Source organism: Enhydra lutris, unplaced genomic scaffold, assembly GCF_002288905.1.
Source record: "Enhydra lutris kenyoni isolate GAN:26980312 unplaced genomic scaffold, ASM228890v2 scaffoldscaffold82, whole genome shotgun sequence".
NCBI lineage: Eukaryota > Metazoa > Chordata > Mammalia > Carnivora > Mustelidae > Enhydra > Enhydra lutris.
In genome coordinates this window covers 2,804,385-2,826,984 of record NW_019154166.1, presented here as the reverse complement: position 1 = coordinate 2,826,984, position 22,600 = coordinate 2,804,385, and the positions used below count along the sequence as shown (strand labels likewise).

Sequence of the window (22,600 nt, the reverse complement as noted above, 5' to 3'; positions counted from 1 at the left end):
AGGGAACCCAAAGCGGGACTTGATCCCAGGACTCTGGGATCATGACCTGAGGCAGAGGCAGCCGCTTAACCGACTGAACCACCCAGGAGCTCTACCTTATTTTATTTTATTTTACTTTTAAAGATTTTATTTATTTATTTGACAGACGGAGATCACAAGAAGGCAGAGAGGCAGGCAGAGAGAGAGGAAGGGAAGCAGGCTACCTGCTGAGCAGAGAGCCTGATGCAGGGCTCAATCCCAGGACCCTGGGATCATGACCCGAGCTGAAGGCAGAGGCTTAACCCCCTGAGCCACCCAGGCACCCCTTATTTTATCTTTAAACAAATTTTGTATTTTAAGTGATAGTATAGTTGACGTATAATACTGTATTAGTTTCAAGTGAACAGCGCTGTGAACCGACTATTACATGCATTATGAAAGGCCCACCGTTATAATACAGTTGCCATGTGTCACGCACTTATTACAATATCATTGACCATATTCCCTATGCTCTACTTTTCATCCCTGTGGTTTATAACTGAAAATTTGTATCTTTTAATCCCCTTCATCTTCTTCACCTATCTCCCCAACCCCCCTCACTTTACCTAGATTTTTTTTAAGATTTTTATTTATTTATTTGAGAGAGAGCGAGAGAGAGCACGAGTTGGGGGAGGGGCAGAGGGAGAAGCTCCCTCCTCAGCAGGGAGCCTGATGTGGGGCTCCATCCCACTCGATCCCACTTGATCCCACTCCATCCTAGGACTCTGGGATCATGACCTAAGCCAAAGGCAGATGCCCAACTGACTGAACCACCCAGGCCCCCCTCACTTTACAACCCTTTAATCTCCTGTCTTCCCCTCCCATCGCACTGACTTCCTTGCGTTTCTTTTCACCATAGCACCTTAGTGCTTGTGCAGCCCCCCCTCTCTGCCATCCTTTCTTTTTGATCCCCATCATCTGAATCCTTCATCTCTTCCAATTCTTTAACGTCACCTTTACAGTAAGGTCTTCTGCATACAAAAGGCACACACTACCCGCTGCATTCCCTATTTCTTTTCCAATAGTACTTATTAGTCTTTTTCCAATAGTACTTATTAGTAATGTCTACACTTTCATTTTTTAAAATTTTATTTATTTTTAAATAGATTTTATTTATTTGACAGTGATCACAAGTAGGCAGAGAGGCAGAGAGAGAGGGAAGCAGGCTCCTTGCTGGGCTCGGTCCCAGGACCTGGGGATCACGACCTGAGCTGAAGGCAGATACTTTAACCCACTGAGCCACCTAGGCGCCCCTTCTTCTTCTTCTTCTTTTTTTAAACTGTCAGTCTCCGTATTCTATGATGTAAGCTCCATGAGGACAGGGATTTTTTTTTTTTTTTAATCTTTGTTCACTGCTGTATCTCCAGAGCCTGGAACAGTGCCCGGCACAGAGTCCTGCCTACTAAGGCATGGAACGATTGGTTGGTCGACTGAATTAGAAAGAGCAAGAGGCTGTCATTAGCTGATCCACATTTAGCAACACGCTCTGTTCTAGGTCCCATCCTACAAAGATAAATATAATAAACAGGGGAGCGCTTCTTGGTACTCAGGGTCTGGTGGGGAAATAGATGATCCCAGCAAGGAGTCAAGGCCAGAACGCAAGCAGGAATGACGTGCTCGTGTCGCATGAAGGAGGCACGTCTCTCTGCTTGGCAAGATCGGGGAGATGGGAAGATGCTCAGGAGCGACCAACCAGGGCGGCTGTGTTCAGGCTCCCGAGCGTCCCCGGCTCCTCCCCGTGCCAGGGATGCCAGACAGGAAGTCATCTCGGAAGGAAGCGGAGGTGCAGGAGTCGGGGGGCTGCCGCGGTAGCTGCGCACACCGCGGCGCCCAGGGGGCCCGAAGACGCCGGTGGGAGGAGCCGGAGGCGCAGCCGCGGCCGCGGCCGCGCCCACCGATGACATCACCGAGCGGCCTTCCCGTGAGCCCCGGCGCCACGGCTGTTCGCGGGCTCTCTCAGGGCGTCGCCTCGGGCGCATCATGGAGGCCGACCCGGCTCCGGCTCCCGACTCCGTGAGTGCGCTTGTCCGACCCTCGTCCCCGTTTTTCCTTCTGGTCCCGTTCCCTCCCCCTTGCTTCTTGGCCTAACTGCCTTCGCTGGCCGCGCCCGGGCGAGGGGGTGGCCCGCGAGGCTGTTCGTCCTTCCACCGTCGCGGGTCCTGCGAATGCATTTGTTGGTGTCTGCGGCGCCCGCTGCGAGGCTTAGACACGTCTCCGCCCCCTCTCCGGGTTTCCAGCGGGTGGGAAGCCGCGGGCGGGCTAATGGCGAACCGTGGGGCCCCTGACGCAGCTGGAGGGACGGGGATAACGGTAAACAAGGACAGCGTCTGAGACCTGAAGTGCGTGTGCGGCTTAGGCAGGCAGAAAAGCGCTGAAAGAGGTTTCTAGGCGGAGGGAAAACACGTTCAGAGGCAGGAGAGAGAACAGGTGTCTTTGCAAAATCCAAGTTCGGTTGCGGGGTGGTGATGGAGGGGTGACGGCTGACGGTCTTCGTGCATTTCGCTCCACAGCGACTTGAACCTGAGCATAACGGGAAGTTCCTGAGGGCTTTTAGGCAGAACAGCGATGGGATGAGATTTGAGATTTCGTTTCCTTGGGGCAGCAGTGTAGAAAGGACCGGTTAGAAGGCTGTGGTTGGAAAGCAGTGAGAGGGGATGGGGACCTCGACCACGGCAGCAGTGCTGAGGTTCCAGAAGTGAAGACGGTTAAAAAATTATATTAAGGAGGTAGAATCTAAAGGACTTAGGTATGGAAAGAAAGGCATTAAAGGAGGACTTCGAGCTTCAGGGTAGAATTACTGGGTTGAGGATGCTGTTTGCTGATTAGTAAGCGTCGGAAGGAGTGGGTTTGCTTTGTTTTTGTTTTGTTTTTAAAGGTCAGTGTTGGGATGTGTGGTGCCTTCTGGTTGGCCAGGTGGAGAATCTGGTAGGCAGATGGATATAACGAGAGAGAGAGAGGGAGAGAGAGAGAGAGATCTCAACTAAAGGAGCTTCTGTGGATGGCCAGTAAGGATATCCCGTGGCAGACATCACCGAGGGGAAAGTGTATAGTGTTCTCAGACTTCAGTTTTTATCAGTGTGATATGGGAAGCTTATTTAAAATACAGACTCCTGGGGCGTCTGGGTGACTGAGTGGGTTAAGCATCTGCCTTTGGCTTGAGTCATGATCTTGGGGTCCTGGGATCAAGCCCCACATCTGGCTCCCTGTTCAGTGGGGAACCTGCTTCTCCCTCTCTCGCTCCCCTTCCCCCGCTTGTGCTCTCTCTCTCTCTCAAATAAATAAATGGAAAATCTTTTTTAAAAAATTAAATAAAATACAGACTCCTGGAGCTCCTGGGTGGCCCACTCAGTTAAACATCGCACTCTTGGTTTCAGTTTGGGTCATGATCTCAGAGTCCTGGGGTTGAACCCCGAGTTGGGCTCTGTGCTCAGCCGGGAGTCTGCTTGAGATTCTCCCCCATCCCTCTGCCCCTCCCCCTGCTTGCACGCATGCACTCTCTCTAAATAAATAAATCTTTAAAATACAGACTCCTGGGACGCCTGGGTGGCTCAGTTGGTTAAGCAGCTGCTTTCGGCTCAGGTCATGATCCCGGCGTCCTGGGATTGAGTCCCACATCGGGCTGCTTGTTTGGCAGGGAGCCTGCTTCTCCCTCTGCCTCTGCCTGCCATTCTGTCTGCCTGTGCTTGCTCTCTCTCTCTGACAAATAAATAAAAATCTTTAAAAAAAAAAAAATAAATAAATAAAATAAAATACAGACTCCTGGGTCCCCCACTCCTGCCAGGATTCTGACTCAGTAGATGAAATCCATGAATTCTGAGACAGTGACGCCACACTGAGAAACAGTAGTACGCCATGTGCCAAGGGGTGGACAGGTCCTCAGGAGCTAGAGAGAAGACAGAAAGTCAGAGTCTGGGTGAGGCTCTCATTATGTCTCAGAGGCAGTGCTGAATGATGACGTGGTCCAATTTTGGGGGGGAAGATTTCCTTTTTAAGCAATCTCCACACCCAACGTGAGTCTTAAACTCACAACCCTGAGACCAAGAGTCGTGTGCTGTACGGACTGAGCCACCCAGGTGCTCTGACCTAGTCCATTTTTGACAACCGTGACCATGGGTGACCGTGTTTGGCTAGGTGGAGTGAAGGTGACAGAGCTGTTCACAAGGTCACTGAGGTACAGAGAGGTACAGAGAACCTGAAGACAGGTCTGTCAAGATGCTAAAGATTGAGGGGCGCCTCAGAGGCCCAGTGGTTTAAACCTCTGCCTTCAGCTCAGGTCATGATCTCAGAGTCTTGGATTGAGCCCCGCATCCGGCTCTCTGCTCAGCGGGGAGTCTGCTTCCCCCCTCTCTCTGCCTGCCTCCCTGCCTTCTTGTGGTCTCTCTCTCTCTCTGTCAAATAAATAAATAAAATCTTTAAAAAAAAAAAAAGATGCTAAAGATTGAGCAAATGTGGAGGACTGAGCAGAAGGCTAATAGAAGGGCATTGGAGGGACAGGGAGTGAGCTGTAATGGTTTAGCATTATCACTGGGGATCAAGAAGGATGAAAGACTTAGCCCTCAGTACTATTGAACGGTGTCAGAATTTTATTATCTCTTTTAAAGATTTATTTATTTGAGAGAGAGGGAGAGAGCATACCTGCCATCACGGAGGTGGGGTGGGGGGAGGGAAGGAGAGTCTCAAGCCGACTTGGGGAGAGGGGACTCAATCTCAGGACCTTGAGATCAGGACCTGAGCCAAAACCAAGAGTTGGCTGCTTAACCAACTGAGCCACCCCGGTGCCCCTGTCAGAATTTTAAAATAAACCAGTCTAGTGTTGGAAGTAGGCCAAACTGGTCCCCTTCTCTAGAGCTAGCTAGGCGTCACGAGGCGCCTATGTGTCCAGAATGTGTGGCCAGTATATAAGTGTGGCTCATGTCCTCCTTAGGAAGTCTGTGTCTCAGCTGAAGACAGAAGAGAAAACACATCCATGGGATTGCGTCTTACATTGATTGAGCTCACAGGAACTCAGATGTGTGTACAGGACTACGGAAAGGAGTGATTAGAGACTGTTGTCTACCTGTGTCGTTTCACATACTGTGTATAATTCGGTGTATTTACGCTTACGTGTACACATTGCTGTATAGTATTGTGTCCTATGTACGAGCAACTTAAAGGATGTTTCAATTTGTTGGCTCTAGAAGCGCACCCCACGTAAGATGGGACAGGACAGTACTGGATGTGATGGTTGTTGGCTGTCTATGGAAGTACGTGCAGGGTGCTGTGGGAGCTCCAGGAAGGGAGCAGCATGGTGCCGGGGACAGAGAAGGAATTGCGAGGCAGTATGTATTCCAGTTGGGCATGTTAAGTACCGGTACGGGTCTGCTAGAGGAAGGTGTGGGAGCACCCGCACTGCTCTCGCGGTGCACTTGGTTATCATGGGGTACTTACTGTTTTTTTTTTTTTTTTTTTTTTTAAGATTTTATTTATCGATTTGACAGAGACAGTGAGAGAGGGAATACAAGCAAGGGGTGTGGGAGAGGGAGAAGCAGGCTCCCCGCAGAGCAGGGAGCCCGACATGGGGCTCAATCCCAGGACCCTGGGATCATGACCTGAGCCAAAAGCAGCCGCTCAACGACTGAGCCACCCAGGCGCCCCTCACGGTGTACTTACGAGAGAAACAGGGAAGACCACAGCGGGATGGCCAGAGGTCTGAAGACCGACCGGGCTAAGTCTTCTAAGGTTTCTTCCAAGTTCTAAACTCCAGTACTGTTTATTTACGTGTCCTCCGGATTTCTTTTTCTATTACTTTATTCCCAGAATTTCACTGGGGGGCAGCGTGGTTAAGAAGGTGTTTTAACTAGATTCCCTTTCCTCAGGAGCAAGCCTGGTTGGAGGCTGCCCGGACCTTCATCCAGGAGACCCTGTGTCCGGCTGGTAGTGAGCCCGATGCGCAGTTGACTCAGTCGGTAATTGACTGTGTGAAGACCAGCTGGTTGTCCCAGGGAAAGAACCAGGGCTTTCCCCTGCCCCTCAGCTACAGGTAAGGCGAGGAGGGGTTCGGGAGGAGGTTAACTTTGGGACTGAAGAAGGACCTAGAGTTAACTAGGGGAAAACGAGAAGCACGAGGGGCAAGGTTCTAAGGGGAGGAAGGCAATATATATATATTTTTTTTGAGGAAGGCAGTATTGATAAAGTACTGTGAGAAAAGGATTCCATGGCCAAATAAGTTTGAGACACATTGGATATGATATTACAAGCTTTTCTAGGAAAGTCACAGGCTCATTAACATATCAAGGCTCCGAAAGTCCTGTGAAAGGAACCTGTTGACCTCATAGAAGTAACCGCTGTTTCCGATGTGGGGTGTGTTTTTTTTTTTAAGTTTTTATTTTTATTTTTTATTATTATCTTTTCTTAGGGAGGGAGAGAGAGGGCAGAGGGGCAGAGGGAGACGGGGAGAGAACCTAAGCAGGCTCCATGCCTTGCAGGAGCCTCGGGGCTTGATCTCACAACCCTGAGATCATGACCTGAGCCAAAATCAAGAGTCCATGCTTGGGACACCTGGGTGACTCAGTTAAGCGTCTGCCTTTGGCTCAGGTAATGATCCCAGGGTCCTGGGATCCAGTCCTGCAGCAGGGAGCCTGGTTCTTGAACCTCTGCCTGCTGCTCCCCTACTTGTGTGCGTTCTCTCTTATCTCTCTCTCTGACAAATAAATAAACAAAATCTTAAAAAAAAAAAAAATTGATGCTTAACCGACTGAGCCACCCAAGCACCCCTTAAGTTGCTATTTTAATTCCAGTTAGTTAAAATATAGTGTTTTGGCTTAACTTTTTTTTTTTTCTTAAAGATTTTATTTATTTATTTGACAGACAGAGATCACAAGTAGGCAGAGAAGCAGGCTCCCTGTGGAGCAGAGAGCCCAATGCAGGACTCGATCCCAGGACCCCGAGATCATGACCTGAGCTGAAGGCAGAGGCTTAACCCACTGAGCCACCCAGGCGCCCCTTGGCTTAACATTTTAATTTTATTTAGTTATTTATTTTTCCTTTCCAGATATTTATTTAAATTGTAGTTAGTTAACACACCGTGCAATGTTGGTTTCAGGAGCAGAATTCAGTGATTCATCACTTACATACAACACCCAGTGCTCATCACAGCAAGTGTCTTCCTTAATCCCCATCACCTGTCTAGCCCATCCCCCACTCCTCTCCCTCCATCCCCCCTCAGTTTGTTCTCTATTTTTTTTTTAAGGGTTTTATTTATTTATTTGACAGACAAAGATCACAAGTAGGCAGAGAGGCAGGCAGAGAAAGAGGGGGAAGCAGGCTCCCTGCTGAGCAGAGAGCCTGATGCAGGGCTCGATCCCAGGACCCTGGGATCATGACCTGAGCCAAAACCAGAGGCTTAACCCACTGAGCCACCCAGGTGCCCCTGTTCTCTATTGCTAAGAGTCTCTTACGGTTTATTTGGCTCTCTATGTTTTCTTCCTTCCCTTACATTCATCTGTTTTCTTTCTTAAATTCCACATATGAGTGAGATCATATGGTATTTGTCTTCCTCTGACTTATTTCACTTAGCCTAATACACTCTAGGTCTATCCATGTCATTGCAAGTGGCAAGATTTGATTCTTCTTGATGGATGAGTAGTATTCCTGTGTGTGTGTGTGTGTGTGTGTGTGTGTGTGTGTGTGTGCGCACGCGTGACCACCTCCACATACACACACACACACACCACATATATATACCGCCTCTTCTTTATCCATTCGTGTGTCGGTGGGCATCCGGTCTCTCTCTGCAGTTTGGCTGTTGTTGATAATGCTGCTGTAAAGATTGGGGTGCAGGTGCCCCTTTGAATCTCTATTTTTGCACCCTTTGGGTAAATACCTACCTAGCAGTGCCCTTGCTGAGTCACGGAGTAGTTACCTCGAGATTGAGATGGATTAGGCCCTTCTCTTTGTCTTTTTATTGTACGTGCGCCCACCCCTGAGCCGAGTCCCGTAGAGTCTGGCTCACCTCCTGACTTTCTGGAAGTAGAGACTTCCTCCTGTCGGGAGTTCTAGCTCGTTCATTCCACCTGCTGCATGGCATTCTGGGAGTCTGTGTGTCACCGTTGATCCTCTGAAAAGTAAAAAGGCACAAGTCTGTTTAGCTTTGTTGAATTAGGCATTTCCCAACCCTACGCGAGCTTGGGATGCTTTTCCCCGGACTTACACTGCGTGTGGCCATGCGGCATTCACTCGGCCCCACAGTCCGTCTCCGTCAGTAGGGGCAAAGGATCTTTGCTGAAAAGACAGCTTCATTGTACTCTGTGTTATCCAAAACGTCGTTTTCAGAATTCTGGGTACTTTGCTCATCCGTGGACGCCGTTATACAACAATGGTGACTCAAAGTGCTGCTGCACCAGACTCGGCCGACTCACTGCTGCCTTCACTGTGAACATGAAAGCCCTCCAAATTCAGCAGTGCACGTGCTCACCCCGTGCGCAGTCCAGACTCAGTGCTCAGCTTGTAAAAACCTTACCATTTGCCGTAGTTGCCTCAATTCTTTTTTACTAGAAGTAAAACATTACAGATGTAGTGGTGTCTCCTCTGTGCTCCGTCCTGATGTGGTCGGTGGGTTCCTCCCCTTCTCCGGCAGCACCCGGTGTCCTGAAGGGAGGTGCGGGCTCATCGGGTCCACATGTGCCATCGCAACTGCAGACGTGTGCCAGAGGACACACGGGGCCGTGTGCATCTGTGTCCTGAACCATTCCCAGATCTGCTATTTATCTTGTTACGAAAGTGGGTTTGGTGTGTATTTGATGGATAGTAAATGATATTTCAATCCCAAAGTAATTTCTCTGTACACACCTACCTAGGGGCCTTTGTCTTTTCCTCCTATGTAGCTTTTCTCATTCTACTTCACTGGCTGCAGGTTTTCCTCCGTTTCCCTCAGTGCTTGTCCACATACCTAACTATCAGGATTAAATACGTTATTTATGTAGACACAGTGAAATCTCGTTAAAAAACCGTCCTGCCACGTGGGACAGAGAGCTACCTATAGATTAGTCGTGGTCGAGAAGGTTGTGATTGCCGTGAAGCCTCATGCAGCGGGGTTCGTCTCCCATGGGTGCCTGAGCATGTGCCCAGTGGCCTCTGTGATCACCGTCTAATCCGAGAAAGAAAGGTCCAGATCTCTCAAGATTTGGGCATTACTAGAATGGTGGGAAAATGGTAAGTCGGAAACTGTTAGAAAAGGTTCCTGAAAGGAATCTTTGTAAATAAGCTTCCCGTTCTTCAAGATAAATGTAAACTAGATGGCACGATGTGTTGAAGTGAATAGTGCTTAAAGTAGGGTGGGCGAGGCTAGAATAGGAGTTATTTGATGGGTCCAAAGATTTTATTCATCCATGTTTCCCTTCCTCGTGGAGTGCCTGCTGTGTGCCGGGCAGTGTGCTGCACGTTGAAAGTTGGAGATCAGTGACAAATGCAAGGATTCCAAGTTCTCAGCTTCAGTTTCCTGACCTAGACCCCTGAAGAATCCGGGACAAGTGACCCATGTCCTTACTATTTTCTGTCCTGAAGGTGCCTAGGGGAAAGAAAGCGCTCTCTCCAGTGGCTTTGTCCTGGGCCTTTAGAGAAGTACAGAAACACAGGGAAAGAACATGGACTTTTGAGTGAGACCCCCCCCTGGCTTTGCCACCCACACCACCGTGTACCTGACCTCTGGACGTTTCCTCATTGGTGATGTTCACAGGGGTTTTGGGTGAAGCTTCAGTGCGTTACTGAGTGTGAACGGACCCAGTATAACGTGTGCGTAGCCGGGACTCAACACGTGCTAGTCTCCATCTTTGCCATTTATATCGTCTGAAGCCCCTGGGGAAAGCATGAAGCAGATGTGGACGGGGAGTGGGCCACCCGGCACGGCGCTCCCAGCTGTTAGTGCTCTCACGGGGGCGACGTTCACGGGCATAGTGAGCAGGGTAAGTTGTGACAGTTCGTACCTTTATCCTTACCCTTCTGCTCCGAAGACATGAGAAGGCAAGTGTGTGCGGAATAAAGGGATCGTAGATGTGAATCCATCACAGCTTTGGAAAATTTGCTGTTACCACATTCTCAGTGCTGTACCTCACCACTGGCAGGGAGGCTTGCCTGGGGAATGGCTGATCTCAAGCATCTCTGGAGATTTTGGGCGCTCTTGATATGGACTCCCACCTCAGCCTGCTTCCTCCCCCACCCCGCCCCCCGGTCTCGAGTTCTGTGATATCCCAGACTAGGAAGAAAGCCTGGCTGGGGCCGCTGAGGTCGAGCTGTTGGCACATGCTCTAGCGGCCCATCGGGGTTCTCTGTGGAGCTGAGAGCCGAGATGCTGTCAGGGGAGCTGAGTGTGGTCAAGTGTTCTCCCCATGCTCATTCCCCCAGGCTCCTGCTACACGCCTTCGTTTCTCTGGGTCCTCTCTGTGGCACCGTCTTGTTCAGAGTCTCACTCAGCACTTTCTTCCTCTCTTCCGTAGGTACTGCCAGTTCTTGGACTCAGATCTCGTGCTCATTTCCTTAGCCTCTTAGCCCTAAAGTTCTTGCCCTTCAGTCCAACTCCCCTCTTAGTCTGTGTTTTCCATTGATCTTTCCTTGGGCTTTGGGGGAACTTGTTGGGGTTGAGGGTAGTGTCCTAGGCTTGGAGGCAGCTTTGCAGGACCTCTGCTTCCTTCCCTCTGCAGCTTTGTCTCAGTACAGGACCTCAAGACCCACCAGAACCTCCCGTGCTGCAGCCACCTGTCCTGGAGCAGTAGTATGTACCAGACTTGGGCCCAAGGGGCTGGACCAAATGGAACTCCTCTGCCCCGGGAGCGGCTGTTACTCTTAGGGACGCTCACAGACCTCTCGGCGGACTTGGAACAAGAGTGCAGGAAAGGAGATGTCTATGTGAAAGATAACACTGGTATCCTGACCTGCGAGGTGAGTAGAAGGGCGGAGGTCAGATGTCTCCGAGCCTCACAAGGAGGATCTCTAGGGAGCCAGGCAGTTCGGTCTCTAAGGGAAGAAAGGTGGAGGAGGGTGGGTGGGATGCTAGGGCCCAGGGTAACCCTTGCTCTTGGTCTTTTCTAGCTCATAGATCTGGACCTGTCTTGGTTGGGCCGTCTCTTCCTGTTCCCCAATTGGAGTTACCTCCCTCCTGCCAGGTGGAATGCATCCGGGGAAGGACACTTGGAGCTCTTGAGTGCCCCGGTGCCAGTGTGCCCCTCTACCGCCAGTCCTGGGCCCCCCACCCCTCTCCCTGTTCTCTACCCAGAGACTGCTTCCCGCCTGCTCAGACACAGGTAATCCTCCCCCGTCTCGGGGAGGATGGAGTGCGTTGAAACTGGCAGGTGGGAGGGAAAAGTCCTGAGAGCAGTGGGGAGGATGGGGTGTTCCCACCAGAGTCAGGGGAATGATGGGGCCTCTTCAAATGTTGAGTGCGAATCTTCAAAGGAAGTTTGTCTTATCTGAGGTCAGGAAGAGTGTGAAGGACGTCTTTGGGATAACAGCTTTGGGCTAGGGAAATTTTAAATTACCGCTGGCTTATTTACAGCAGAAGGGAAAGCATTTGTGGGGGAAAAGGAAATAAAAATGCCTTTTCCCTCTTGTGTTTCTTCCCTCCTTAGGGGCAAGCTGAGAGGCGTGCAGCCGAACCTGGCTGGGAAGCTGGTTCGAGTGAGCGCCCTGGTGAGGAGTCAGAAGAAAGCTCACTTTGTCCTGTCTCTCGGGGACGGCTCCCCAGCTGGCAGCCACGTGTCCATTGTCGTGCAGGTGAGAACGGGGGTCAGTGCCGGGTCGTGGAGGTGTGGAGGAGCTGTCAGGACTCTTAGCAGGAGAGATGAACGTCAGAGCAGGGCCACATTGGAAAGGAGGCCGGCTTGGGGGCGGGGGCCTTGTTGCCTGGGACAGCACCGTTGCTGGGGGAACTACTCCCCCACGCAGGAAGGAGGGAACGCACTTCCTGTCACGCCCTTCATCTGAGTAGACGACTTGCGTATCGTCGGTGATGAGCAAAACCTGTCGGAATCACTTGTTTTTCCTCTGCATCAGCAGGATGACCGAGAAAATTATTCAGCTCAGCACTATCAAGCCCTTTTTTTTCTCTTTTGGCTATGTGCACTTTTTAAAAAACTTGGTACTTTGTTATTCACTCTTTCTACATCAACTGGTACGATTTTAGAATCGTTAATTTTTACGCTGTTGTCTAATGACTTACATCATTATCTGAATAACATTTCAGAAGTATTCAAAACAAGGGAGAAAAAGGCTCTCATATGAGTATCAAAAAGGGATCTCTGACATTTATTAGCGCTGGGAGAATTCTTGTGTCTGTCTGTGTCATAAGCTTGAGTGACAGTGATGAGCGGGTAAAGGAACTGGAAATGCTAAAACGGAAAATGCTTAGGAGCCACCCCAGTTTCTGGTCTCATTTCTGCTACCGACCTAGAGAGGAGCTTCTGCATTTTCTTTGCATCAGACCCTTCCACGTCTCCTTGAGCCCAGTGGAAATGCTGCTCAGGGCGGAGTTGGCTCAGGGGAGAAGTGATCTTGCTGTGTTTGTAGGCTGCCACAGACATATTGGAGACATACTGTCACCCTAGATGAGCCCAGGGGATGTCTTCTGTGATGGAGGAGCTGAGATCATCATCTCTTGGAAATAAAGGACCGGACCCTGGTTCAGGGTAACTGCCATGCCAGGCAGCAGGGGATGAGAGGCTGCTGAGCAGTTACCGGGGCCCTGCCGGAGAGGGCTTGGCGCCGGGTGACATGGGTCTGACCTCCTCAGGTAGGGCTCTTGTCTTCAAAGAGGAGTAGAGGACACAGAGCCCTGGTGACCTGCTGTAGTGGCCTCGGGGCGCAGGGGGGCCAGACAGGCAGGGCTCGCGGTCCACGTGCAGATCCTGGCATTCGGACAGAGGAATAGAAGGGGCGTCTGAATACAGGAGGAGGGGCTGTGATCCTTGCGGTCCCAGTGAGACAGAGTCTGAGAGCAGAGGGCAGCGGGGGACGAGCAGAAGCACTGCCGTGCGTTTGCTGGCCCCTGGCTCCGCACAAGCAGAAACCGTCAGGCAGGTCTTAGCACCGGTGACTTAGGGGTGGCGGCCGAGGACTCACCTGGTTCTGGGGTAGAAGTGGAGATCTATGAGGCTCGAGTGTCCTGGGTCAGTGGGCTTTGAAGCCCCTGCGAGCGGCAGCATGCTGTGTGGGGCCTGTGGGAGGAGTACGCCCCACAGGGTAGATTTGGGAACCGTCCTTCTTCCCCTTGTGCTGAAATCGCTCAACAAGCACGTTCTGCAGTCCGTCTGACACCCTGCTGTCTGCGGCTGGTTTTCTCTCCGTACTTCGACGGTTCTCGTTTTCCTGTAAAATTGAGTCTTCAGCAGCTCATTGCTGGGTTTTCCCCCTCCTCTTGACTCTCCCGTTTCTGTGTCCTGTGGTCCATTTCCATCCCAGCCGGTGTTCTCGCTGCCTTACTCATCTGAGTTCTGAGCGCTTTCGTGTTGCTGCTCCTGCTGGAATCGTCCCCCACGCCCCCAACTTGGGCAAACCACAGACGCTGTTCAGGACCCTGTGTGGGCCTCAGTTCTTCCACTGGGTCTTCCCGCTCATTCCCACCCATCCTGAGCTGTCTGTCCCCGAAACCTTGCCCAGTGTGTGTGGTTTTTGTTTACTTGGTCATATGCAGTTCCACATCGCTACGTGAGTTGGCATCTGTGTTCCCCAGTGGGCTGAGATAGGCTGGGAGCGAGGGACCAGCCTGTTGTATTTCTTTCATGTCTGTCCCCTTCCCAACTCTCTATGTACCCCGTAGGTATCGGTTCAATAGATGAAAGTGACTTGTGTGCTGCAGGGTGGGATGGGGAAATGCGAAAGCCAGCCGTCATGGGTGGAAAGTTTCTGTATTTTGGAGGATGTTGTAGGGATGGTTTACGTCCAGAGGGAAGCACTGGGGGGTATTTGGGATCGCCTGTGAGAGGGAGGCGATCCGGAAGGGTAAGAATGACTTGTCAGCGCGTGCAGAGGCCGAGGCAGAACTCACGAGGAGCGGGTCGTTGCGGTCAGATTGCGATGGGGAGAGACTCTGGCAGATGGGCAGCGTCATGGGCAGCGTCTCATATGCCGTGTTGCCTGCCCCCGCACGAGCCAGATCCCCGCCCAGCTGGTGTGGCACCGAGCCCTTTGGCCTGGTAGGTCCTATGTGCTGACAGCGCTGCGGGTCGTCAGAATCCGTGGACACTGTTACCGCGTGTGGACCACCAGTCCTTCCTCCCACCTGCTGCCACTGAAACCGGAATGTGTGCGAGAGCTGGAGCTGGAGCTGGATGGGCCCCTCTTGGAGGCTGACCCCGCGCCGCCCCCCGTGCCCAGCAGCTCCCAGGATGGGGATGGGGAGCCGGCTCTTGTCCGCCACTCGACGCTCTTATCCTACTCGGTGAGCGAAAAGGAGAGATCCGAGAGTTTGGTTTGGGGGTGGGGGTGGATAGGGGAGGAGGAACCGGAAGTGCGGGTCTCCAGAGAGGAAGGAAAGAGGGACCAGCTGGACCTTTGGCCTCTCCGCAGGGAAAGGTCACTGGCGTGCTGAGCCAGCCGGCCGGCCTCTATGAGGTGGATGGGCAGCTGGCGCTCTGCCTCGCCTACCAGCAGTTCCACAGCCTGAGGAAGGTGGTGCGGCCGGGGGTCTCCCTGGAGGTACGTGAGGCGTCAGGGCTGGGGACACAAAGGCGCTTGGCAGCTTCTACCTTTGCGGCCCGGTACACACCAGCCTCAACAGGGTGGAATCTCCCGCAGCAAAAATAGGAAAAGAATAGGTGTGTGTCGGAGGGCGGGAGTTGCATACTTAGTGCCAGCAACGATTTGGACGGGGGCTCAGGTCAGGAAGGAGGAGAGGCTGGGGCCCCGGGAGCACCTCCTTTCCGGAAGGGCTTCCACCTGGAGGAGGAGAGGCTGGAGCCGAGTCTCAGGTGTGGGGCCCGGACGGTCTCGGACGGTCTCGGGCGGCCTGATGGGTCGAGGCGCCTCACCCGCCAAGAGCCTCCCGGCCCACAGGACAGCCGAGTGGAGCTTGTGGGAGATGAAGGCCTCCCACGGGGGAGTGCATTGTGCGGATGGCGCAGGGGAGCTGGAAGGAAAGCCCCGTTGGGAGAAATGCTGTTTCTCTGGGTACCGGGCAGTAGGAGTCCGCAGGGAACCCTGTCAGCGATTGTTGAGCCGAGGGTTTCACCCCTGCTTAATTCACCTTTTCTGCTTTTCTCCAGCTCCAGGATGTTCACCTCCTGCAGTCAGTGGGCGGAGGGACCAGAAGGCCAGTGCTCGCCCCCTGCCTCCACGGTGCCATTCTCCTGCGGGGCTTCTCTTGTCAGAAGCCCGAGACTCAGTCTTTCTACCAGGCCCAGGGGACCTCCCTGTTCGAGCAGCTGGTATGGGAACGCCAGTTGGGCCTCCCCCTGTACCTGTGGGCCACCAGGGCCCTGGAGGAGCTGGCCGGCAAGTGAGGAGGACAGGGGTATGGGCGGGCGAGGACTGGCGGGGCCAGGGGCTGGGGAAGCAGGATCCTGCCAGACACGTCCCCCTTCGGGACACATGAGCACTTCCCTTCCTGGCCCAGGCTGTGTCCCCACATGCTGAGACACCACCAGCTCCTGCAGCACTCCACTCCGGGGAACCCCAGTCCGGGACTGCAGCTCCTGGCTCCTGTCCTGGATGTCCTGTCTCCACCAGGCAGCATGCGTCGGAATGCACACAAGGAGATCCTTGAGGAGCCGCATCACTGTCCGCTGCAGAAGGTGCGAGTGTGCACGGGAAGCAGGGGCGGCGGAGCTCATGCCCTGTGCGACGCATGGCCGCAAGCTCTGATTTCTCTTCCATCCCCCACAGTACATGCGGCTGCAGACCCCCTGTTCTTTCCCTACTCTGGCCACCCTGAAAGATGAGGGCCGGTGCAGGGCCTGGGCCGCCTTTGACCCCAAGACCCTCCTGCCCCTCCCGGAGTCTTCTTATCTGACCAGCTGCCAGCTCAATCAGCGAGTGTCCTGGTCCTGGCTCACTCTGCTGCCCGCCACCTCCCACCCAGCCCAGGTAGGTGGGGTGCAGGCGGCACGCAGGCCTTCTCTCTTGGCCGCCCTCACTGCCGCTACCGTCATCCTTCCCCGTCCCTGTGGCTGCACAGTCTCTAACTAGACCACCCCGTCTCTTCTCGCCCCATCCGTTCTCCCTGCAGCAGACAGGGAAGGTCTGGGCTCACAGAGCTGTTTCGCTTTAAATCCTTTTCTGGTTCCTTCCAGAGTACGTAAGAGAAAACGCAGAGTCCTTACAGTACCCTGTGAGGTCCCGTATGGTCTCCTGGTTCTAAGCTCAGTTCGTACGCTCTCCGCCGCCACTAAACGTGTGAATGCATGGCTCTTCCTTTCATATCCCTCTTCCCCACTCCAACATAAGTCCTTTCAGGTCAGGGACTGTATCTTCTGTAGCTAACGTTAAACATAGCATCTGGCGCATGGTAGCCGTACCTTGTCCTTCGTCTCCCTGCAGATTTTAATTGGGGTCCTGGCGGCTTCATCTCATAAAGGCTGTCTGCAACTTAGGGACAAAACCGGTTCTCTCCCCTGCCTCATCCTGGCCAAGCACTCTCAGCCCGTCACTGACTCCCGGTTCATAGGTTTGGAGTTGGGACGTGCAGAGAAGGGGGAGGATGGGGAGGGTTTTGGAACAGGAGGTTTGGGGAGGAGGCACCCGCTAGGATTTTCTTGAAATGCTGAAGTAGCCTATGTTGATTCGCAAGTTTTGGGACAAGTTTGGGACCCCGGTATGGGCAGAGAAAAGGAGCGAGGGTTTCTCCAGCCAGAACGCCAACTCCCAACCTTTATTTCTCCCACCGTAGCCGCGGGCGGGCACGCCAGCAGGACATTTCTTGGTTTGAGCTTGCTGAGCCCTATGGACAGGAGCATTCCTGTAAAGGAATGTCACTGAGCCTTTCAGCCTAGGAGATCAGGGGCAGGATTGGACGCATGGCTGGGATGGTTTCTCCCTTAGAGATATCATCCCGCTGAGGTGGGGTTCAGGTCTGGGCTTTCGTGTTGTGTTAGGGGAGCAGCTCAGGCCTGGGACGGGTGGTGAGACCTGCAGGGCAGTCTCCTTCATTGCCCATCCCTCTTGTCAAAGCAGAGAACTTTCTCTCTCTAGGTTGCTTGGTGCGGACAGAGAAGTTCCAGCTGGTCATAGAGAGGAATGTCAGAAGCAACTTCCCTTCCTGTAAGGAGCTGAACATGACAGGCTTCATCCAGAAGCAGCAGGCCAGGTTGGCTCCCGGGGGTCGTGGCTGCATCTGAGTCTCTGAGGGGCAGGGCAGGGCAGGGCAGAGCCTGGTGGCGGCGGTGGAGCGTGAGGGCCCATGGGGCCCAGGGTGCGCATCACTAAGAAACCTACTCCTTGTCTCTCCCAACAGAGTCTATATCCAGTTCTTCCTGGCCGATGCCCTGATCCTGCCTGTGCCCAGACCTTTGATGCACTCGGCCACCTCCCTCCCACCTCAGGCAGAGCCCACCCTCCCAGATGGCCCCCATGTAGAGCAGAGCCGACTGTTCTTGCTGTCCCACAAGGAGGCCCTGGTGAAGAGGAACTTTTGTGTCCCCCCAGGAGCTAACCCAGAGGTGCCCAAGCCCATCCTCAGTTTCCACGTATCGGGGAGCTGGCTTGGGGGCACCCAGAGGAAGGAGGGGAGTGTGTGGGGCCCACCCGAGCCCAAAGGAGAGGAGAACAAGGATCAGAAGGTAAACTGGGACTGCAGAGATCTAAGGCCCGGTGCCGTGTGCCCCAGCTCCTGTCTGGGACCGCAGCACCTGACTCCCTCTTTCCTCCCTCCCTCCCAGGTTCACTTAATCTTCCGGGGCTCCTCCGTCCGCTGGTTCGAGTTCTTGCACCCAGGTCATGTGTACCGACTCGTGGCTCCGGGCCCTCCTGTGAGTGCCCCACTCAGTCCTTCGCGCACCCTGCCTCAGAAGGCTTTTTGGGCGTGGGGTCTGGAGAGGGAGTGCCAGTGCCTGGCTACTGTCTAGGTGTCCTAGAAGAAGGGTAGATTTAGAGCAGATGGAAGACCCGTTTGGATGTAAAGCGCTTCCCTCACCGTCCTCCAGGAAGCAAACAAAATCAGGTCCACGTGTTCTGTGGCCCGCCCCTGGAGCAGGACACGTTCGGAGGGTTGTCCTCCTGTTCCCTGCAGACCCCGCTGCTGTTTGAGGAGGGCGGGCCATCCTGCATCCCACAGCGTCCCCTGGAGCTGGCCGGCTATGCGTCCTGCCTCACGGTGCAGGAGGCATGGACTCTGGAGCTCGAGAGCGGCCCGGACGTCCCGGCTGTGCTGGACACCAGCAGGGCCCTGCCTAAGACCTCGATGGACGACCTGCTCAGTGGCAAGTAAATGTCCGCCGGCTTCTCCAGCTTCCGCGGCCGCGCTGTCCCGCCGGCATGGGGCTTGGTGAGCAGTCCGCTCCCCACCGTGGCGCCTGTGTCTTTGTCGGGATTCAGTTCCTAGGGGGGTGACGTCCCCGTGACCAGGAAGCTGTGTTTCATGCCTGAGTTTTCCCCTAGCAGCTCAGTGTTCTGAAAAGATCACGAGCAAGGTTTCTCACAATGAAGGGAAAGCTATAGCAATGAAGGGAAGTATAAAGAGAAAAAAAAAAGACAAAGGTGGAATCTGTAGAGAAGGGCCTTCCCCTTCAGTGCGCGCAGCGGCCGGCTCCAGGCCGCAGGCACGGCTGTTCTGGCCTTTCAGGGCAGCTGCCAGTGCAGGCTCGGACGCCACAGATTTCCCCTCTGTTGAGAAAAAAAAAAAAGGAGCCTTATTGGATTGTATGTGTGATTTTTAACTACTTTTTTTTTTTTAAGATTTTGTTTATTTATCCGACAGAAGGAGAGAGAGATCACAAGCAGGCAGAGAGGCAGGCAGAGAGAGGGGGAAGCAGGCTCCCCGCTGAGCAGAGAGCCCGATGCGGGGCTCGATCCCAGGACCCCGAGATCATGACCTGAGCCGAAGGCAGAGGCTTATTTAACCCACTGAGCCGCCCTGGCGCCCCTGTATGTGTGATTTTTACAAAACGTGTCTCTAGTAGAAAGGATTGTTTCCAAGGACCCATGATGGGCAGGCGTGGGCATGAGTGCCAGCATACCAAGCTGCCTGTGGTGGGCCGCAGCTGTGACGTCCGCTGTGCCTCCGGGTGAGGCCTCTGCTTACGGCGTGGTGTAGGTTTTCAGTGATCTGCTGTGGCTCTGTTTTTCCTATAAGGCCTGTTGCTTTTTTTTTTCCTTCTTAAGATTTATTTACTTACTTGCGAGAGAGCGTGCCTGAGCCCATGATGGGGGTGGGGGTTTTCCAGGGGTGGGGGCGGGCAGAGGGGAGAGAATCCCCAGCAGACTCCCTGCTGAGCCCGGAGCCCACTGCAGGGCTTGATCAGGATCTGAGATCATGACCTGAGCCAAAAGTCAAGAGTCAGACACTTAAACTGATTGCACCCCCAGGCGCTTGCCCTCGTCCTTTAGGGCATGACATTGCAGGGCAAGGCTTTTTTTTAGGACGTTAGATGACGTTCCGGCAGATGCTTTAGCTCCTTTTTTTGTCCCTCAGACCCCTCTCCAGTCTCTGCTTTCTGACGCCTGTTATCACTGTGCTTCTGTGACCCTACAGCTCCGCAGATTGCCTGGTGTCTTTCTCAGCTGAGATCTTGTCACGGAGCCTGTGTGAGCCATTTCCGGCCCCTTTCTGGGCAAAGCCTGGTAATGATGCCTCCTTTGGGGGAAGGTGTGAAGTTGAGTGATGGGACTCTGGGGTCCTGGCAGATGCCCCTTACCCTTTCCCTGGACTTCTGCAGGGGGCACTCGGACCTCGAGAGCATCTGTGAAGCTGACCGTGGCCGTGGAGGACGCTGACTGCCCATGCCGCCCACACTTAGACATCTATATCAAAGAGCCACACTTGCCTCCCCCACTAGGACTCCTGCCGGGAGCCCGAGCCTACTTCGGCCAGCTGGAGAAGAAGATTTCCAGGTGAGAATCGGGGACACTGGTCGGCTTCCTCTCCCCACTGCTCTCCTTCCCGCCCCGCCACCGTGCTTTCACACCTCCTCTTTGATTGGACTTCGCTGTGTAGCCTTACGTGTGTGCCCTCTGCCCTCACGAGATGCTCCAGGCCACTCCTGCCCTAATTTTTCCCTCTGCTTACCCCAGGGCACAGCCTGCCGGGGGAGGAGGTGGCGGTGGGGGTCTAAGCCTATGATCTGGCCGCAGCTCCTGCCTCAAATTGACTTCTTTCCTTTCCTCTTCACTCTGCCTCCTGCACTTGCAGATTCCACAATATTTACTGTTGTTTCCGGCCGTCCACTTACCTGCAGGTCCTGAGTTTCCCCCCCGAGACCGCAATCAGGTCAGTGGCCTGGGCCCTCCTCCCCACACTTCACATCCTCGAACCCACGTCCTATATGTGGTCCCGGCTTTGGGATTTTTGCCGTTTTAACTGGTGTTCTCCACTCCTAGGAGAACAAGTTGAGTCAGAAGGGTTCTCTCTGCCCCAGGTGAAAATGCCTGATGCTCATTATTTTGCCCAGAAAGATGTAATGTTCTAGGCCTCTGAGGAATAACGGATGGTCAGAGGTCGGGATTCAGAACGAAGCCATGAAGCTTCCCGGAGAGCACAGAACTCACACCCATCCCCATCCCTGTGCCTGCCCAGTCCTGCCAGACATCGTGCACTTTCAGGACAGTTGGCTCTCCTTGACTCCTCTCTCTCTCTCTCTCTCTCTCTCTCTAGTGCTCCCCTGCCCCACATCTTCCTGGCTGAACTCCTGCAGGATGGCCGGCCCCCCTTCCAGGCCAGTACCTCTTGCCATATTGTTTCCGTCTTCAGCCTTCAGCTCCTGTGGGTGTGTGCTCACTGTACCAGCCTCTGTCCCCAGGTATGGGAGGGCCCAGGCTGAGCAGGGTGCAGGGGTCCAGACGGGTGTGAGGGGACCCAGAGTGTTTTTCCAACCACTGTCTCTGTCCCAGGGAAGGTGCACTCGTCAGGGCTCCACTTGCCCCACACAGACATCTATAAGCCAGGCCAGCATCAGGTGAGAGCACAAGGTGGGCACCCGCTGCGCCATTTATTTCCCTGTCACGTGGTCTGTCTGCTGGCCTGTTGTTGGCATAGTTCCTGGCTTGCGGGAATGGCTTCGTAAGTCTTTGAGGGTGAACGGGTTAAAGTCAAATGAGTCATACTGGGAAGTGGTGGGGAGGGAGGCATGTTGGAGCCGCCTGGCCACCTGGGTCTGCCGTGGAAGTTTCTATTTCTCTGCGGCCCCTCCGTTCCCCAGGCTCCTGGTGGAGGATGGGACTGCCGAAGCCGTGGTGACCTGTAGGAATCATCACGTGGCAACAGTACTGGGTCTGTGTCCCAGTGAGTGGACTTCCCTCCTGGAGTCTGTCCGAGGGCCGGGGAAGGTGGCCTTGCAATTTACAGGTCCTGGAGCCCAGCCTGAGGTGAGACGGGGCTGGGAGGTGGGACTGTGAAACCCAGATTCCCAAGGGGTTTGGTAGAGAGTTTAAGAATCTGAGTTATGAAGAAAAAAAAAATTTAGAACTCTGATTAATCTTCAGTTTCCTCTTCTAGTCTTCCACCAAGGTGGATGAGCCCTTGACCCTCTTCCTCCGGACACTGTGTACCAGCTTCTCTGTTCTCCGGCCTGTTGTGCTTTCTTTTGAGCTTGAGAGGAAACCTTCTATGGTCATCCCGTTAGGTACGGGAGGGAGGGGGTACGTGGCTAGAGGGGTCCCAGGAGGAAGATGGACGTGCGATCGATCAATGGGAGGGTGTCTAGAGTTGGGGAAAAGAACGGTGGGTCGGGCAAACAAACCACATGCCCAGGCCATCTCTTTCCTCTCGTCCCATCTCAGAGCCACCTCAGCTACAGCGGTTCCAGTGCGGGGAGCGGACTCTTCTGACTCGTGTGAATCCCAAGATCCGACTGTCCTGCCTTTCCATCCAGGAGCCCAAGCACGCCAGCTCTCTGGGAGCCTTTTCTTTGTCCTGCTGACCTGGACAGCAGTGGGGCCCTGCTGGAAGCCTTTAGGCCTTGAGCCCATCTCCTCCCCGTCGTTGTGCCCTTACCTGGTCTGTGATGGCACCAGGACCCCAGGTCCCCAAATTCAGAAACTGCTACCCTTCTGTGACATGTCCTTCCCATTCTGTTGCCAGCTTGCCTGGAAATTGTTGAGATGGGCAGATGACGGCGCTGTTGATGGTCCCTCTCTAGTTGGGGTCAGGGTATTGGCCCCAACGGGAGGGGCCCTGAGTACCTGGGTTCTGCCTTTGGGGGTGTTTGTGGCAGGCCTCTTGGCCCGCAATAAAGCTCTGGTGATGTATCTTGCTTGTGCCTCTCTCAGGGTCCCAGGCCTCCTGACCTCCCGGCATCCAGCCCATCACTTGGCTGTTTGTTGCTGGTGCCAGCTTCAGTCTGGAGAGGGGATTCTGGTTGGGCAGTGATACCAAGAATTAGGCCTTAAAGGGAGGAAATTGGGGCGTGGAGGGCAGGGTAGACAGCATGGCCAGGTGGTGTCAGCAAGGCTGGGCCCCAGGAAGTCCAGC

At 53.8% G+C, this 22,600-nt stretch overlaps 1 protein-coding gene across 3 annotated transcripts; it reads left to right on the top strand.

Annotated features, from left to right (window-relative positions):
* The first annotated feature begins 1,975 nt into the window (after nt 1-1,975).
* LOC111161143 (CST telomere replication complex component 1) lies at nt 1,976-22,377 on the top strand. Of its 3 annotated transcripts, XM_022524661.1 has the most exons (23): nt 1,976-2,031; nt 5,874-6,037; nt 10,692-10,929; nt 11,080-11,291; nt 11,616-11,760; nt 14,138-14,422; nt 14,551-14,679; nt 15,246-15,478; nt 15,596-15,773; nt 15,865-16,065; nt 16,519-16,645; nt 17,170-17,284; nt 17,432-17,756; nt 17,856-17,945; nt 18,206-18,399; nt 19,667-19,755; nt 19,851-20,025; nt 20,324-20,401; nt 20,786-20,930; nt 21,022-21,086; nt 21,330-21,495; nt 21,626-21,752; nt 21,910-22,377. In XM_022524661.1, exons 1-23 carry the CDS (start codon nt 1,999-2,001, stop codon nt 22,047-22,049), a joined length of 3,654 nt encoding a protein of 1,217 aa, XP_022380369.1. In that variant the 5' UTR covers nt 1,976-1,998; the 3' UTR covers nt 22,050-22,377. The 3 variants fall into 3 exon arrangements, with proteins under 3 accessions (XP_022380369.1, XP_022380371.1, XP_022380370.1); XM_022524662.1 differs by lacking the exons at nt 1,976-2,031; nt 5,874-6,037 and adding an exon at nt 7,835-9,956; XM_022524663.1 differs by lacking the exons at nt 21,626-21,752; nt 21,910-22,377 and having other exon boundaries at nt 21,022-21,099; nt 21,330-21,390.
* Nucleotides 22,378-22,600: the final 223 nt, after the last annotated feature.